The sequence below is a fragment of the Mesocricetus auratus genome, unplaced genomic scaffold (genome assembly GCF_017639785.1).
Source record: "Mesocricetus auratus isolate SY011 unplaced genomic scaffold, BCM_Maur_2.0 Super-Scaffold_4256, whole genome shotgun sequence".
In the NCBI taxonomy this organism is placed as follows: Eukaryota; Metazoa; Chordata; class Mammalia; order Rodentia; family Cricetidae; genus Mesocricetus; species Mesocricetus auratus.
This window is the reverse complement of record NW_024429182.1, coordinates 32,656,443-32,675,465: the sequence shown is the minus strand read 5'-3', so window position 1 is coordinate 32,675,465 and position 19,023 is coordinate 32,656,443. Positions and strand designations below refer to the sequence as shown.

The following is a 19,023-nucleotide window of genomic DNA, read 5'->3' as shown; positions in this document are numbered from 1 at the left end:
TTCTTTCTTCCTAAATACAGGGGAAAAACAAGCAAACAAACAAAACAAAAACAACCTTTTAAAAACCTTGAAAGTTCTATTAGGAATTGGGTTCCTCTCAAACAATGGGAGATGCCATTTTGTAAATATGTCTCCTTATTGGTTGGCGAATAAAACACTGTTGGCAAATATAGAAACAAGATAGGTGGGACCAGGAGAGAAGGAGGATTCTGGGGATCGCCACGTGATCCCAGGAGGAGAGGATGCATGAGTCTGGCATTCTAGGTAAGATAAGACCTTGTAGAACTACATATAGTTATGGGCTAATATTTAAGACAGAATTAGCCATTGAAAAGTGCTAGACATTGGCTGACAGTATTGTAACTAACACAGTCTCTGTGTGTTATTTGGAGGCTCTGAGGCAGCAATAGGACCCAGGGGGGAATCCTGCAATACTCAAAGACTGGTACAACTTTTTCATCTAGGTAACCACAGTATGCTTTCAAGGGACTCATATATTGTGGAACATGGTTTTGGGAATTTGGCAAATGTACTCTCAAACAAGAAAGGGTGACAAGGTGTCCATCCATATACTACACAGACACAGAAACAACAGACACCTTTGTCTCTTAAAAATTGATCATCTCTAAACAAAGGACATGTTTCACTTGATGGCTTACATAGAAAATCCCTAAAACAGCCATCTGAATTTTGTCATTGTATAGATTACATCATTCTTTCTACTCTGACAAGCACAATGTAGGAATGAGAGGGGAGGGTAAAAAGCAAAAGAAGATGGGATAAAGAAGACAATAATTTTATTTTTAAAAGCCTGATTTTGTACTAACCAAGAGATTGTGAATGCAATGAACTCTCCTTGTGGCATGTGATATTCCTCAGCTAGTCTAACCATAGTAACATAGGTGACTAGAAAATGTAAGTTTTAAGAATTTGTACAAATAAAGATAACCAGGACCTAAATTTTTTTGAAATATTTTTGGAAGAACCATTCCAAGGAAATAAACAAATTATGCAACTTAGGTTCCTAAAGTACAAGGATATAAGAAGCAAGAAAAGAATGAATTGAGTTATCTTTTCCCTTGAGCAAAAAAGTGATTCTGTGCCAACACCCAGCACTGTAAAGTAGTCTCAATTGTTCAATTGAAATACATGCCTACTTACTAACCCACACTGTTAAGCCTGTTATGCTAGCAGTAATTGTCAATATTCACAGCAAGAACCAGGTAAACACTTTAGCTTCAGCAAATTATGATGATTACAGATTCTCATAAGTGATTACACACATCCAAGAGTGCTGTCATCACCTCTTGAGGGAGACCCTGTGCATTATGTCTACATGACATGAGAATGCTGGTAACACAGGCATAGAGAACCACACGAGCTGAGAGTGTGCAGGTTTAGGGTCATGCAGTGGGTGCTTCAAAGTTCATGACAATGATCAGAGTTCCTCTCCCCTAGGGAGATCATTAGCAAAATGTGGTTTTTGTCACATAGAAGTGGGACTCTGAGGTCTAAGTCAGAGATCAAATACTAGATGTCTGTTAGTTCAGTGTGATACAACAGAAGAATACAGAAGAATCATATTTCCCTAACACATATGGAAATCTTCTGAATAAAAAGAGAGAATTCAAGTATCCTAAGATGGGCATTTGATACACAGACTGTAGGCAGTCTAATGGTAGCAACAGAAAACCATAAAAAAGATTCAAACAACTTATGCTGAAAAGCAATCATTTTGATCCCTGAGAAAAATATTCATAGTCATTTACTCACTATAATCTTGAATATAATTCATAACAACACTTTAGAACTCCTATTCAAAATGTATATTTGCCAGTAATAAGGGGTGTTAAAAGCACATCTTTTCCACCTTGACCAAGAGTGTTCATTGTGACATGATACTTGGAAGTGAAGATAAAAATGTAGCTAATTGGACTTTGTAGCAAGTGAACTCACAACCTAGACCTCATTAGTTATTATCTCCTCAAATGACCTGGTGGCCACAGAAAATATGTGTCAGCACTGGACAGCTTCTGTGGAACCATGTCTACACTTAAAGAATTCCCACAAATTTAAAGAATCAACTTCAGAGATACTATTTTTCTAAGGTTGTTTATACAAGTATGTAAATTGATTCAAATCCTGCTTATTACATGGGATAGTTAAATAAATAGAAGAAAGAGTAAAGGGGCCAACAAGATAACTTAGCAGGTACAGGCTTATGTCATAATGCTTGATAACTGTAGTTCAATTATTGAAGCCAACATGGTAGAGGGAAAATTCTGCTCCCACAAGGTGTAGTTTTTATTTTTAATTTCTGCACACACACTGTGGCATACTCACACACATATAAACAAAGAAAGGTGAAAGTCCAGTTAAAATGTAGTAGACAACATGTAGAATTTAGGACAGAATAGTGTAAACAAAGCACATCATTTAACAGCAATCAATAACGTCTATAACAATTTTTCAGTTGAGTCATAAGAACACTTCTGAGAGCTACCTCCATTTCAAGCTCAAGGTCACATCCTCCCAAGTGGTATTGTCTGCATTGCCTTAAACCAGGACAAATGGGGAACTGACATGGAAGACTCTCTTAACATCTATCTCAAGTGTCCTTTTCCTTGGCCACCTTTGCTTTTATCATATAGACCTGAGCGACAGTGATAAACCCCATTCTCAGTTTCTGTAACTAGCTATCATTGGCTCTCAGGAGCAATGACAACTAACAACTAAGTTGCCTCTAGCAGGCAGCATCTACAATGGTATTTATTTTCTCTTTGAGAATAAAGTCCAAGTAAGAGGGACCTTTTTTTTCATTTGGTATAAATGCCAACAGTAGTTAAATTTAAAATAAAAATTATAAAATCAAGCTCCAGAACTTCATAAACATACATAGCAAACAGGAGAAATTATCTACACTATTAAATATGCAGAGAGTTTAATATCCACCAGAATAACAGAAATGTATTGACTATAAGTGCCAATATTCTAAATAAATGCAAATAAAACAACCAACTAGCAAGAAAATATTCAGGGAAATTTCTGCTCAGAACCAGAAACATTGTAGAACATTCATCATACAATTCCAGATGTAAAATTAAGGTGTTTAGTTGCCCTTTATGGTGGAAGGTAAGTCAGTTATGGAGCCAGAGAAGCAATGTTCATGGCAGGAAAGAGAAAGTGAAACATGGTTCCATGAGGAAACTCATTCTAAACTGATTGAGGTGGGGGAGGGGCTGGAAAGAAAGAATGTGCCAGAATGCAGTTTCAGTAGGAAAAATGCATATAACTCAGAGATATAGTGATATCTCTAGGAAGAAATCAAAGCTGTTATGGATGGAGCAGGTGGGAATACAGACACAAGCAGGGATGGGAAGAATGCCAGAGGGAAACCTGAATTCTTTAAGGGAATGAAGGTGCTCTTAAAGCAGTGGCACTATGGACAGACTCAGAAACCAAAGTTATGAGCAAACAGAACATGTGGGAATTCTGGGTAAGATGCTGGATTAGAAGCTGAGTCTGGAGGAAGTAAGGGAGAAAGGAAAAAGGAAGGAAGGAAGGAAGAAAGGAAGGAAGGAAGGAAGGAAGGAAGGAAGGAAGGAAGGAAGGACATTAGAAGGACTAAGGGTACACGAACTCGATCAAGTGCCAAGCTCACTGTGTATACAACATCAAACTCCCCACTAAGCACAGATTTCCATAGAGCTCAGCCTTATCTACTGCTGCCAAAGAGTAGACAGGCCTAGGGTAAGCAGATTTAACACACCCTCAGGTAACATATCCTTCTGGCCTGAGGATCCTTCAAGCAAGCAATCTAAGCTCACAAAATTCTTCTCATCTGCAGTGGCATGCTGAATTGCCTGAATTACTGAGACTCTGTCCTTCCCAACATATAAAAACTGAAACAAATGACAAGTCACAGCCAGGTGGTGGTGGCACACACCTTTAATCCTAGCACTAAGGAGGCAGAAGCAGTTGGATCTCTGAGTTCAAGGCCACCCTGGTCTACAGAGCAGGTGTCAGGACAGCCAGAACTATTTCACAGAGAAACTCTATCTCAAAACCCATCTAAATCAAAACAAAATAATAACAATCCAGGGGAAGTGAGAAGCTAAATGATCATTATGAGGAAACAAAATAACCAAATATATATGTATGTACATAATAGCTGCTAACTTTAGATTATTGTTTAAATTTTGATTCTTGGTCAATTTCTTCCATAATTTTAATTTTCATTGCAATTTCTTACTTTAGTTAATGAGCTGTGTGCTTTAACTTCTATCTTACAAAAAAGAAAAGACATCAAAGACCGTCCCTTCCTTTTTCTTGAATAAATATAAAGTTCTTTATTGAATTTCAACATTAAATGACTACTAGTTTCTTAATACAACCAACGTACCAACATTTACATTTTTACCTTCCTTTTTATATATTATTTAATCTAGAAACAATCTTATTTTACATATCAATTCCAATTCCCTCACCCCCCCATCTTCCCATATTCCCCACTGACCCCCTGCCATCCCACCCATCCACTCCCCAGGGAGGGCGAGGCCTTCTATGAGGAATCCTCAAAATCTGTCAAGTCATTTGGTGCAAGTACTAGGCTCTCCCCTGTGTATCTACGCTAAGAGAGAATCCCTCCTTGGGAAATGGGCTCCCAAGGTTCATTCGTGCACTAGGGATACATCCTGGTTCCACTGCCAAGGGACCATAGACTGCCCAGTGCTCCTAGCTGACACCCACATTCAGGGGGCCTGGTTTGGACCTATGTTGGTCCCTCAGCTGTCAGGCTAGGGTCTGTGAGTTCCTACTTGCTCAAGTCAGCTGTTTCTATGGGTTTTCCCCGTGTGGTCTTTACCCCTTTATTTTCCATTCCTCCTTCTCTAAAACTGGATTCCTGGAGCTAGGGTCAGTGCTTAGCTGTGGATTTCTGCTTCTGGTTTCCATCAGCTACTGGATGAAGGCTCTAGGATAGCATTTAAGATAGTCATCATTCTCATTATAGGACAAGGGCATGTAAGGAAGCCTTGCCACTATTGCTTAGATTCCTAGTTGGGGTCATCCTTGTGGATCTCTGTACAATTCCCTAGTGCCAGATTTCTCTTTAAACCTATACTGGGTCCCTCTCTTGGCGTGTCTTTTTTATTGTTCTCTTCTATTCACCTCCCCGATCCCTCATATTCTCCCCCGTCTCCTCTTCTTCCCTCCTCTTTCTTCTACTCCCCTCCTCCCTCCTCCCATGATCCCAATTTGTTCAGGGACTCTAGTCCCTTTCCCCTTCACCAGGGGGGCTGTGTATGTCTCTCTTACTGTCCTCCTTATTTCCTAGCTTCTCTTGAGGTATGGATCGTAGGCTAGTAATCCTTTGGTTTATGTCTAATATCCACATGTGAGTGAGAACATACAATGTTTGTCTTTCTGTGACTGGGTTACCTCACTTAGGATGGTTTCCTCTAGTTCCATCCATTTGCCTGCAAATTTCAAGATTCCATTGTTTTGTTTTGTTTTTTCTGCAGAGTAGTACTCCATTGTGTAAATGTACCCCATTTTCTTTATCCATTCTTCAGTTGAGGGGCATCTAGGTTGCTTCCAGGTTCTGGCTATTACAAATAATGCTGCTATGAACATAGGTGAACAGATGTCCTTGGTGTATGAATGTGCATCCTTTGGGTAAATGCCTAAGAGTGGAATTGCTGGATCTTGAGGTAAACTGGTTCCCATTTTCAGGAGAAAATACTTATTTCCAAAGTGGCTGCACAAGTTTGCATTCCCACCAGCAATGGAGAAGCAATTCCCTTTCTCCACATCCCCTCCAGCATAAACTGTGGTTGGTGTTTTTGATTTTAGCCATTCTGACAGGAGTAAGACATTATCTCAGAGTTGTTTTGATTTGTATTTCCCTGATGGTTAAGGATGTTGAGCACTTTCTTAAGTGTCTTTCAGTCATTTTAGATTCCTTTATTGAGAATTCTCTATATAGTTCTGTGTCACACTTTAATTGGATTATATGGTGTTTTTGTGACTAGCTTCTTGAGTTCTTTGTATATTTTGGAAATCAGCCCACTGTCAGATGTGAGGTTGGTGAAGATCTTTTCCCATTCTGTGGGCTGCCGTTTTGTCTTGTTGACTGTGTCTCTTGCCTTACCGAAGCATCTCAGTTTCAGGAGGTTCCACTTATTAATTGTCAATCTCAGTGTCTGTACTACTGGTGTTATGTTCAGGAAGCTGTCTCCTGTGCCAATTCGTTCCAGGGTACCACCCACTTTCTCCTCTAAGAGGTTCAGTGTAGCTGGATTTATGTTGAGGTCTTTGCTGATGGTTGTGGTGGCGCATGTTCATAGGATTTGCTGAAGGAGGCAGAGGCAGGAGGCTCATGAGTTCTAGGCCAGCCTGGGCCCTTTCTTTTCTTTAATTACAGAAATCTTCTCTAGATTCCTATATCTGTGACAGTCTGTCTCTCACAATTCAACTCACATGCATTCCTACTTACTCTTACTAGAATAAGAACTCTTTATACTTCTGTCCTCTTTAAACTACTTTTCCAATTTCTTTCTCATTTCCTTACCTAACAATATTGACAGCCTCATCTTTGAAAAAATCTATAAACTTCATTTTTTTATCCCAATGAGTTCTCAATGTTAACATTTCTGGATCTTATCAGGGTCATGAGTTTCCCCTGTTGCAAGCAATTTTAAGACTGCCAATAAGGTATCAGGGTAACAGCCATTTCTCCCCATAACCAAATAAAAGTGGAGATCATATTTCTCAGTGAACACCACCATTCTGTCCTCCCAAAGGAATCATATAAAACAAAACAGGAAAAGGGGGACAGTAAAAGTAGAATATACTTGCATCCCAACAGATGCACAAAGTACAACAAAGAAATACATACAAAGAAAAAGACTACTCTCCATGACACACCTACAACCTCTCACCCCCCACAAAACAGAAATCAAAGATGCTAAGATAGTTAAAATTTCAGAGAGACAATTTAGATTCTTAAAAAAAAGGATGATGATCAAAACAGATGATCAAAATAAGGGAACCCATTCAGGACATAGAAAAGAAATTACCCACATTAAATGAAATGGTTGGGAACTTGTAGTAGAAATTTAAAAACATTTAGAAAAAAAAGCAACCAAGAAATTGAGACACCAAGGAGGAACCAAACAGAAACAAAAGAAATACAGGACAATCAATCAAATTGGAATACTATAAAAGAATGCTTCATGAATGAACTAGGTATAAGAATGAGTTTGAAAGAACAAGAAAAGTCAAGATAACAACATTCAGACAGGTATTATCAGGATGCTTAAAACATATGAAAATTCTAACTACATTAAAGAGACCTAATAATTCATGAATTAGAAGGTATTGGGAGGAAGTCAAAATGGATAGACAATTAATTCAATGAAATAATAGCAGATAATTTCTTGAATCTTGGAACTACTGAGGACAAATATTTCAAATTACAGTTATAGGCAAATTATTTTTGAACAAGCCTCTAATAGCATTTAGCATAACCCTAAGAATTATTCGATAAAGGGAATCTGAATAGGACTATAGTTACAAAGGAAACAGCTCTAAGATTTAATTTAAAAAACTACATGAAACTTAAAAGGGTTGGGGGCCAAGAAGCTGTCAGCAGAGTGAACAGACAGTCTACAGACTGGTAGAAAATTCTGCCAGGTATACTGAGGGGATTAATACCTAGAATATATAAAGAACTGCAAAAATTAAAAACATACACATGTGTGCACACATGCTACCAAACAATATATAACCTAATGAACTGAATAGGCATTTCCAAGAAGAAAAATGGACAACAAATATTTTTCATGTATTTCAATAATATCAACCACCAGAGAAATTCAAATCAAAGCCCTCTTGATATTCCCTCTCCTATCAGTCAGTATGGTTATCAACAAAAAAGCAAAGTATATCAAACATGGTCAAGGGTATGAGAGAAGAAGAACATTAATTCATTGCTAGTGCCAGGGTAACTTGAAGCAGGTACTATGGAAATTAGTAGTGAAGTTTCTACATAATCTAAAAATACCATGTGATCCAGCTATTCCACTACACAGCATACACCCAAAGAAAGAACTCTGTGGATACTACCCTAGTGATATACACACACAAATCTTACCACTTCTTTTTTGGGCTATAGCAACAGAATGGAATTACTCTATATATTTCATTTAAATGTGGTAAATATACATAATGGTATTTTATTCTGCCATAAAGAATAGTAAATCTCAAACCCTACAGAAAAATAGATGAATCTGGAAAGATATCAAATAAGGTAACCTAGACTTGGAAAGAAAAATGCTGCATGATGCTCTCTCTCCTATGTAGATCCTAGCTTTAGCTTTAATTTTTATAATTAAAATTTTTCTGCATGTGAATTTTTGGCTACATGTATCTTGTGCATACCTAGTGATCACAGAGGCCAGAAAAGGTCATTACCCTGGAATGTAAGTAACAGAAGTTTACGAGCTACCACATGTGTGCTGGGAATCAAACCTGATTCTCTGGAAGAGCAGACAGTGTTCTTAACTTTTAAGCCTTCTCTTCGTGTGTGTGTGTATGTGTGTGTGTGTGTGTGTGTGTGTGTGTGTGTGTGTGTGTGTGTGTGTTAGAGGGGGGTACAGAGAGACAGAGACAGAGACAGAGAGACAGAGAATATTTATGGGTGTGAGAGAGGATACAAATCATCAAACCAGAAAGGGGACATGAAAGAAAAAGGTTTCAGAAGACACATGTGATATGAAAACAGCAAGAGGACTACCCCGTATGGAGAGTTATAAGGTATAATGGGGAGGGCTCATCACATGAATGGGGAAAGGAATAAGGAAAGTGTACCAACAAAAACAAACTAGGTTTGAAATGGCATAATGAAACCATGACTTTGTATTCTAACTGAAAAGAAAAGAGACAAAAGAGGAGCTTCCCTTCCATTTCCCATTATCATATTCAGACCCCAGGTCAGGAACATTGAAGGTATCCTGGAATCCTCTGAAAACTGAATTTGGTTACAGTATATCCCACTCTAATATAAGGAATAATAGAAGCTCAGAATATTTTGCATTGATAACTGTTATAATACTAACACATAACTAAAGAAAAATTAAGCTTTTAGCCATAATGACATAATCCATAACTTCAACTGGCCTTTGTCATGCATGCTTGTCTTTTTGCAGTTACAACAGTGGGTAAAATCCAGGCCTTCTGAGAGCTCACAGGGTGACATCATTGGGATCAGTGGAAGCAATGATGCAAAGAAGCAAAGACAGCAGTTATCTTGAGAAGCAGTCACACTGCAGAAATGCAAGAGGCATCCATTCTGCAGGAAAGTGAGGAGTACCCACCCTGTAGGGATATGGGGAGCAAACATACTGTAGAACACACACACACACACACACACACACACACACACACACACACACACACACACACTCTTGAGGGATGCAAGGAATGCAGACACTACAGGGCCAGAAACAAGATCCTGAGAGAACCTGAATTCACTTGCTAACAAAAACCCAGGTTGAAATCACTGCTAACAACTTATACTAACTTTTTGTTTCTCCATTTATAATAATACATTTACTTGAAATTCTAAGTGACCATAAAAGTCAATAAAATTACAAATAGTTACTACTGTTGATGCAAAGGAGACAAGACAGTGGGGGGCAGGCAGACTTAGGTAGGAAACAAGACTCATGGAAGAACAGCACTCTTACATAGATTTATTTGTGAGGAGGTCTACAAAATTCCCAATATATGATTTCTTTTTGTTGTTGTTGTTGTTGCTGTTGTCTACAAATTTACAGATGGCCTGGCATTGGTGGTGCACACCTTTAATCCCAGCACTTGGGAGGCAGAGGCAGGTGGATCTCTGAGAGTTCAAGCCAGCCTGGTCTACAGAGTGAGGTCCAGGACAGGCTTCAAAGCAATCCAGAGAAGCCCTGTCTCAAAAAACCAAAAATAAAACAAAAAAATTATAGAAGAACACAAATCTCATACATATTCAGTTGAACATTTAAAAATAACACATGTTAAGGCATTATTAAAACATGGACATCACTAACAAGAAACACAAGCTTTTACTAATTTAGGGAAAATGGTTAAAGTACATGCAACTTAAAATATTCTGGGAAGGCTAATTGAAAAGAAAATATGGATATATTTATTAATAAATACAGACAAAGCTCTAAATATCAATTTAATTTAAATAACTCTGCTATAGTAAAAAAAAAGAACAAAAGTTAACAATCATAGAAACAATCCTAGGACCAGAGGGCTATGTTAGAAATGACAGTATTTCTCTGAGCTGGAGGAATAAATGCAACTTCAGCATCCAACTTACATTGCTCCATTGGTATAGACAGTATCACTTCCTTCCACATACTGCACCTGAGCTGGGTAGACATGTTGGACCTGCTGAACTGTCTGTACCTGCTGCACCTGAAAAACAAATATGAGGAACATGGTAAGTGGTAGACATAGAAAAAGTTATGCCATGTTAGATCCAGGTTAAGTGGTAGACATAGAAAGGATAATATCACATTAGATCCATGGGAAATTGTGGACATAGAAAAGGTTTTACAACATTAGATCCATGGGAAGTAGTAGACACAGAAAGGGTTATACAACATTAGATATATCTCAGATTTCTCCAGAATACTGATCAGCATGAGATGGCTAGGGATGAAATCTCTTAAGTTCATGCTACTTTCAAGTTAAGAAACATGTGTGTTTAGATCAACTATAGCATTTACCCAAATAATTCTATAATTTTGTTTTTAGTGTAAAGTATATATAGTTTTATGCTTAACACTCTTAAAAGCTTCTTACTGATTTCAGTGATTTATAAAATTCTACTCTAATTTTTAAACTAAAGCTACATTTATTTTTAATTAAAATCAACCATCTCATTCAGTATAATGCTAACTGTATATACATAATTTTTTCTAGGCTAACCATTTGACATTGGAATAATGAGCTCTTTAGCCCTGAAAACATAGCCCCATGAAAGTAACATTATATGGGCTAAATAGGTTATATTTTATATACTTCAAAATACGTGTGCATAATTAATATCAATTAAAGAGAAAGAAGTAATGATTTGAAAGACAGCAAGAGAGAATTACATAGAAGGGATTGTAGGGAAAAAACAAAATAAGGAAATGATAAAATTATAGTATAATCTCAAAAAGTAAAATATTACAATAAAAATCCCATAATAGAAAAACTTAAATATTGAAAATTACCTTAAGAAATTTTCTGCACTCAGTTTTGAAATAACTATCACCTGCCCTTTCTCTTATTCTCCCAGAGGATTATTAAAAGCAATTCTAGGATTATATTTATTTATTTATTTATTTATGAGTGGAAGGGCATATGGAGCTTGGAAAAAAGTTTTCTGGAGTCATTTTACTTAACCTACATGGGTTCTAGGATCCAAACTCAGGTTATCGGGCTTAGTGACAAGCACCTTTACCCACCAAGCCATCTCACTAAACCCAATTTGTTATTTCTAAGGGGTGAAAGTTATTACTAAGATTTATCTCTAGTATTTATGTGTATGTGTGCCTGTACGCAGGTTCACTGAGGCCTGAGAATAGTTTGAACCCTGAGCGGTAGTTGTATTTGTAAGCCTCCATACATGGTGACAGAGACCAAACCTGGGTCTTTCATAAGAACAGGAAACACACTAACCACTGGTTCCTTTCTCTAGTTCCAAGAGATCAAACTTATTAAAGCGTTAATAGTGCCATCATATTATCTGAAATTTGACAATTCCATTGATTTCGTAGTCTGTGTCTGTTCAAATCAGGATGCTAATATGTTACCCATAGTGCATTTCCATAGTAGTTTTTTTCATCCTTTTTAAATTCTTAGCCTTTTACCTCTAGGGGAAAAGAGGGGGTCAATTAGTTCAAAGCTTTCTGGCAGTCTAGATTTTGTGAATGGCATCACTAAATTTTGTGCTGTGTGATTTTACATGTCATATAAGCTGGGTGGTTAAAATCTACTGGTTCCCTGCCAGCTGTTTGGAGCAGCCACCACTACCTGTAACCTCAGGGCCTCTGGCCTCCAAGGGCACCTGCACTCATGTGCTAGTACCCCCTCCCTGACCCCCATATACTCAGGATTGAAAATCTAGCAGCTTGAAGGAGCACCATTTTGAAAAGCTGAGTGCTTCCTATTGCACCTTCCAGTTGGCATACAACAAAGCTTTCTGCAATGTCAAGTTTTGTCTAAAGGGTTGGGTGGCTGGCATGGACGGTTGGTGCCTGACAAAGTTCCATCATTTTGACATTGTGGATAACAGTTCTACAGCACCTTTTACTCTCATTTTTAATAATTTTCACTATGCATCATAGGAGTTCCCTCATGCTTTTTCCTTTGGGAAATTTTGTGTGAGATTAAGTGGAGGATGAGGGTGTATACAATGGCAGCCTCTATAAACAAAATGATGCTTTGAAAAATGTCCCCACCAACATGATAACTCTGCCTACACCTGTGCAAGTTAGCATCAAGCTGCTAGAAAATTTAGATAAGAAACATATGTTTGAGAAGTAAGGTGCATTTGATAAATAACTTTCATTTGATAAATAAATATCGTTCTAAGGGATCCAATGCCTCTGACAAGTAAGAAAACACCACAGTCAAATGTTAATGGAGCGGCCGCAAAGATAAGAAGAATGACTCCCTTTGTAGCAATTAGTAACTTTCTTCTGGTCCCTGAGAAATGGGGACCTTTGTTTGCATGCATAGCTTTGGGAAAAGGACTTTCTAGGGTGTAGAAGGATGACACATGGCCAGACACTCCATTATAGAATATTGAGTTTTTGTATGGCTTAGTTTGTCCCCATTGCTAAAGTTTAAGTGGACAAAGAGGAAGCTGAACAGATAGTACTGTGAACCTAATTAGGCCTTAGTAATTTACAAATCTTGGTTATCAAATAAACTAGAGCAGTACTTTCAGATAATAGTGTGCCACTCAACATGGCAGATTATAAAAACAATGAAATGCTCCCCTCCACCCAACATCACAGTCAGTGAAATCTAGGGAAACCAAAGCCACAAGGATCCTCTATTCTGACCAATAAACCCAGTCACACGATGCAAACTGAGAACTCAACCCACTTCATTTGATTTGCAAATTATTATTATATTTGCCCAAAGCCCCAAACAGGTTAAGCCCACTGTAAATAGCTAATAATTATTCAATAGTTAAATAATTCATTGTACCTAGCAAATGAGTTGCCAATCAATATTTACAAAATCCATATTATCTTATGAATTTGAGCATCAACTTTAATGAAGACTAATGAAGTTACTAAGAAACACTTATTCAAAAGCAAACAAATAAGACCACTTTATAAGAGAGGAGTGTGTGTGTGTGTGTGTGTGTGTGTGTGTGTGTGTGTGTGTGTGTGTGTGTGTGTGTTAGAGGGTATGCCATTTGCTTGCAAGTGTCCACAGAGGGCACTGCAGCTGGAGTTAGGAACAGTTGTGATTGTTTGATGTTAAGTGCTAGGACTCAGGTCTACTGGAAGAACTGCAACTACTCTACACTGATGAGCCATCTTTAAATTCTCCTGATAAGACCGTTTTTTAATACTGCTTAATGCAGCACTAAAATTGAGAGGTTTTTATATTACATGCTATTTTCACTTTGTGAAACAACTATGATTCAAAATTGTTCAAGCCGGGCGGTGGTGGCGCACGCCTTTAATCCCAGCACTCGGGAGGCAGAGGCAGGCGGATCTCTGTGAGTTCGAGGCCAGCCTGGTCTACAGAGCGAGTTCCAGGACAGCTTCCAAAGCTACAGAGAAACCCTGTCTCGGAAAACCAAAAAAAAAAATTGTTCAAATATTGTCTGGTATTCTATTAAATATTAAGTGATGTTTGGATCTGTGTTAAGAGGTTATGTATTAGAATCTGGTTTTTTATTTTAATTTTCATTAGTTTAATGCAGGAAGATTCAAGTAAGTATTGAGATGGGAAACTAACTTCCTATGTATAGTTCATCACCATCTCTAATAGCTTTATTATCCACGTCTTTGAAATCTCTAAACCTGATCCATCTGTTGCTAATTGCCCCACCCATGTCCTCAGAAAAGGAAATGATTATAATAAGTCTACATGAAATGGATTTCATGTTTTCATTTGCTTCACAAAATAAATTCCCAAAAATGCTTGCCAAAAATTATAAATATTTTCAACATTTTTAGTTTTAGTAAAGAGTTAAAATATGAACTGGACAAAAGATAGAGATAGGTGGATTTAACATAGTTAATCAACAGTTTTTGTAATTAACTACTCATTGAATAAAAGTGACTCTAATATATGAAACTCAAAATGGCCTTGGATCAACTTTTAAAAGCTTAGAAACTTGGCATTAATGGTGTCTCATTATAACAACATTCCCCATCAGAGAGCTACTCTGTCTACTATCCAAAAAGATACTGACACAAGGTAAATATATGAAATAGAGCATTTATATTCATAGTGACTAGGTGATAAAGAAACTTAACTGTCTCACATGAATATGTATTTAAATAAACAGGAACACTCATACCACCATTCAAAGAATGGCACTCTGAGCTTATTTAATGCACATGTTTCATGATTTGCCTTATTTACAATAGAAGTGAGTATCAAAGCAAATTACACTCCACGGGAACATGTGCTAGTTCAACAGAATCAATTAGTATATTTTGAGGACAAATTTACACAATATGTTATTTTGGATGTGTTTCAAGAAGAGCATGAATCATACTTCAAAGCAGAAATCCTTCTCAATGGTAAATGAAACCATGTATAATTGTTAAGTTCATTAGTCAGCTAAGAAGCTTTCTAGTAATTGTAAAAAAAAAATCTCCCTCATGTAAAGATAATTACTTGCTCATAAGAGCTGTCCTTATACATTTAGTTGGCTCCAAGTGCTCTAAATGTTCGTCCTAAGAACTATATAAAGCTGTGTTAACATCACTCTGACAGGCCTACAAGAGACACGAGAGAGCTCTATCCAGACTAAAAAGGTAGATATGAGAATAGTTGGGCGAAAGGCTGCTGTGGGACTGACTAAACAGGAAATGTAAGGAAAAGAATCCAGTAATAGCAGGTCTGACAGCCGGTGAAGAAAACTACCAGTGCAGCAGCATCGACTCCAAGTCACCTGTGATGAGAGAGAAGGACTCAGCCAAGATTTCCTGGAACACGAGTTAATAAAAGACCCAAAGATTGATATTGGGGTCAAACTTCAAACTAAATATCAGAAAAGCAAAGCAGCTGCTACTAGTTCTCACCTCTAGCACAGGCTGAAGGGGCTGATCCATGTACTAGGTCTTCACCAAGTCTCAAGCTGCTGCCTCTCCTCACTGTGGTGGAGAACAAATGCCTCTCTGAGACTTGGCGTCTGTCTTACATACTTCCCTAATGTTGGGATTAAAGGTGTGAGCTATAATTCTCTTTTAGACTGATTCACTTTTGTGTAGGTCTGGGTGGCCCTGGACTCACAGAGATCCATCTATCTCTTAATCCTGAATCCTAGGATTCAGGTGCACCACCACCTTCTAGCTTCTGGCTGCTGGGATTAGTTTGAGGCTGACTTTGCTTTTCTGAATCCTCAGTCAAGCTTTAATAAATCATAAATAATGTATCACCACATTTCAAAATTAGCAAACTCTCTCTCTCTCTCTCTCTCTCTCACACACACACACACACACACACACACACACACAGCTCTGGTTAAAAGTAATAGAAATTCTGTCACAAGCTTGTCTTACCAAGAAGCTTCCTACCATCTTTGTGACTACCACACTTACTGTATGTGAAGAGACTTAATTCATGAGCACAGAATGACAGTGAACAAGGCATGGTAAAGTCACAGGACACATCAGGGGGGAAGTTACTGAAATTATCTCCTATTGCACTTTTTGAGGTAAAGAAACTTCTCTACAATGTTAACAACTATAGGTTTCATCCTAGAACAGTCAAGGTTAACTAAAACAAGACTTTCCATCTCCTCAGTGTGGTGGCCCCTTCACAAAAAAGATGAAGACTGGACAGCAGGACATGAGTCTTATTTAAAGGACAGAATGCAGAATTTGTTTCCTTACATTATAAACTCACTCTGTGGCCCTGAGTTTGGCTGGCGTGTCCCCTTAAAACACTGTGTAGTTTGTTTTGAAGGAAATCTCAGTTTTCAAAATACAGTTTCTGGAAGTAGACTTTAAGTGAATCTTCTTCAGTTCAACTCAATAAAATCAGCACAAAGCCCATGTCTGTGGCAGGACTACCGACAAACTGAAATACAAGCTAAAACCGTGTGACTGCTACGGACACCCTGAAGAAATCATGCTAGGCTTCAAATATAGTCAAACGCAGTATACTACTGATGGACTCAGGCTCCTTCTGACCACACAAGAAACTGAGAAATCAGGTAGAGCATTAACTCGAGAAAATATTCCTATCTGCCTGTCATCCATCACACCCTCAAATGGACTAACATTAGAACACAGAAGCCACTGGAAAGAGGTGAATTGTTCAAAGGCAAGAAGCAAAGTTTAGGGAGCAGAGATGAAACTCAAGGATGTTAGTTTACACAATTCTCAATCACAAAACATAATAGATATTACATAAACAAACTTATTTTTGTCATTACATTTGAATACAGTAATTGCTTTCTACAATGAATAACATTTTATCATTGTTGTAAGTTCTTAAACATTATTTCTCTCAAGGCACTAGAGCACATCACTACTAAGATCTATAGTAAGTAATATTTGTAAAAATTAGAATATACACTTTGACATATTTCCTGGTAAGAATGCCTATATACTAATCTCACACTGGATGCAGGATGTCCGAGAATGATGACTACATGCAGGAAAACAGAGAGGTTCTTGAAGGGTAGAGTTCTTGAGTTAAGAACATGTAGTGTTAAGCTTAAGAGTGAGCATGCTAGTCTTCCTCCAGTGTTTTTCCAAATTCATGGAAAATCTAAATAACTAAGATATAATGTGCTTCTATTAATTGGTTTTCTTTATTCAGTAATACATCTTAGAGTCATTGTGTGTGTGTGTGTGTTAGATGTGTGACTGTATATACATCCACCTAAAGTTACTGTTAATTCACTTTAGAGTATTCTACAATATAGATAAAGATTATTTAAATGTTTCATTTTGGTTGGAGAACTTAGGTTACTTTTTATTATATAAAGTGCTATAAAGAAGTAAGGGATTGTTACTATAGCTTAGTGGTAGAACATTTGTCTAGCATGTATGAGAACATGAATTCCACCCCAACACTGCAAAAACCAAAAAAAAAAAGCCCACTAGTTGTAAAGTAAAAACATATATTTATTTAACATTGTGTTTGGTGTAACAGCTGCAATTCCAGGGCTAAGGAACAAAAAGGAAGACCATGGGAACAAGGTCAGCCTGGGCTACGAGTAACAGTGTCTGGCTATATGCTTTCAATACGTTTACTGGCCATTTGCTTTCATGCCTTGTGAATAGCTATTCATATCCTTTATCCAATAATCCACAGCACTGATTTCTCATCTGTTATTGGTTTTGAAGGTTCTTATAAACAAAGATTTTCTTCCCATATACTCAATGTTATTCTAGGTTTATGTAAGTAGTTTACTAACACATTTTGGTATTTATAATGTTGAGAATAGCCTTCAACTTAAGAGTCCTCCTGAATCAGCTTTTCTAATAATGGAATTACAAGGGTACACTAATATGGTCAGCATGTCAATGGTTACTAGGTAAAATATATCAAACTAGCTCATCGATGCCAGGTGGTGCTTTGTATTCTATGTAAGCCAATCTTCCTTTCTAAAATCAGTACATACACTTTATTCTTTTTAACACTAATTGATTCTATAGTGCTTTTGTGATATCAAAATAATGTTAAAACTCCAGCTTTTTCTAAGAAAGTATTTAGTCCTTTTTTAATCTTCTTCAAAATGACCATAATAAACAAAATTCTCATTTATACAAGAATGTACTTATTACTAGTCTGTTATTACTCCTGTGTGTTTAGTGTTATTCAGGTTTGCATGGGTATATGTGCATATCTGTGTGGAAGTCAGAGCACAATAATGGGTGTCATTCCTCAAGTAATATTTTCATTACCGCCCCCCCACACACACACCATCTCCCCTCATTTTCAGACTCGCCCACTAGTCTGGAACTTTCCTAGTAGGTTAGACTATCTGGGCAATAAGCCCCAGGGAAACACTTCCCAGGTGCCAAATTACAAGGTAAGGACCACACCCTTCACACTCGTTCATGCATTTTTAACATGGATTTATGGATTTTGGACATTAAACACAGATTGTTGTATGTCAAGGCATGACTTTAAAAATATAACTACCTCTCTAGGTCACCATTCAGTTTTTATTATGATCAATTTGGTAGAACAAGTTTTCCTATACTACTATTCCATTTTGGTCAAACATTCATATATATACATACACATATACATATATATATACATAAACACAGATATATGTATGTATATATGTATCTGTTTCCAGGAGCCTTAGAATCAGTAGGTTCTTCTTTCAAGAAAACACTGTATAGAGTTTGAAACTATACACTGCTTTGGGACAGAAATAAATACTGCAATACTGAATCTTCCTATCCAGGATTAAAGTATTCTTATTATATATCCTCTGCAAAAAAAGCTCTCTTTTTAGTATTAGAACTGATAATGCCATAATGGAACTTTTCATATGTGAGTTGGGTGTTTGATCCTAGGTCACAATAATGAATGAGCTATTACAAATATCAAAGTGTGGCCGGGCGGTGGTGGCGCACGCCTTTAATCCCAGCACTAGGGAGGCAGAGGCAGGTGGATCTCTGTGAGTTTGAGGCCAGGCTAGACCGACAACCTCCAAAACAATAGACAGAAACCCTATCTCATAAAACCCAAAAAAACAAAACAAAAACAAATATCAAAGTGTTATACTAGGCAGAATTGTCAAAA

At 37.4% G+C, this 19,023-nt stretch overlaps 1 protein-coding gene across 8 annotated transcripts in view; it reads right to left on the bottom strand.

Moving 5' to 3' along the window:
• Nucleotides 1-19,023, bottom strand: part of Rfx3 (regulatory factor X3) — a 251,217-nt gene that overhangs the window by 99,306 nt on the left and 132,888 nt on the right. For all 8 annotated transcript variants that reach the window (XM_040745977.1, XM_040745989.1, XM_040745998.1 and 5 more), the window contains one exon: nt 10,376-10,473. In XM_040745977.1, the coding sequence (XP_040601911.1) occupies nt 10,376-10,473 (98 nt within the window). The remainder of the gene's footprint in view (nt 1-10,375; nt 10,474-19,023) is intronic.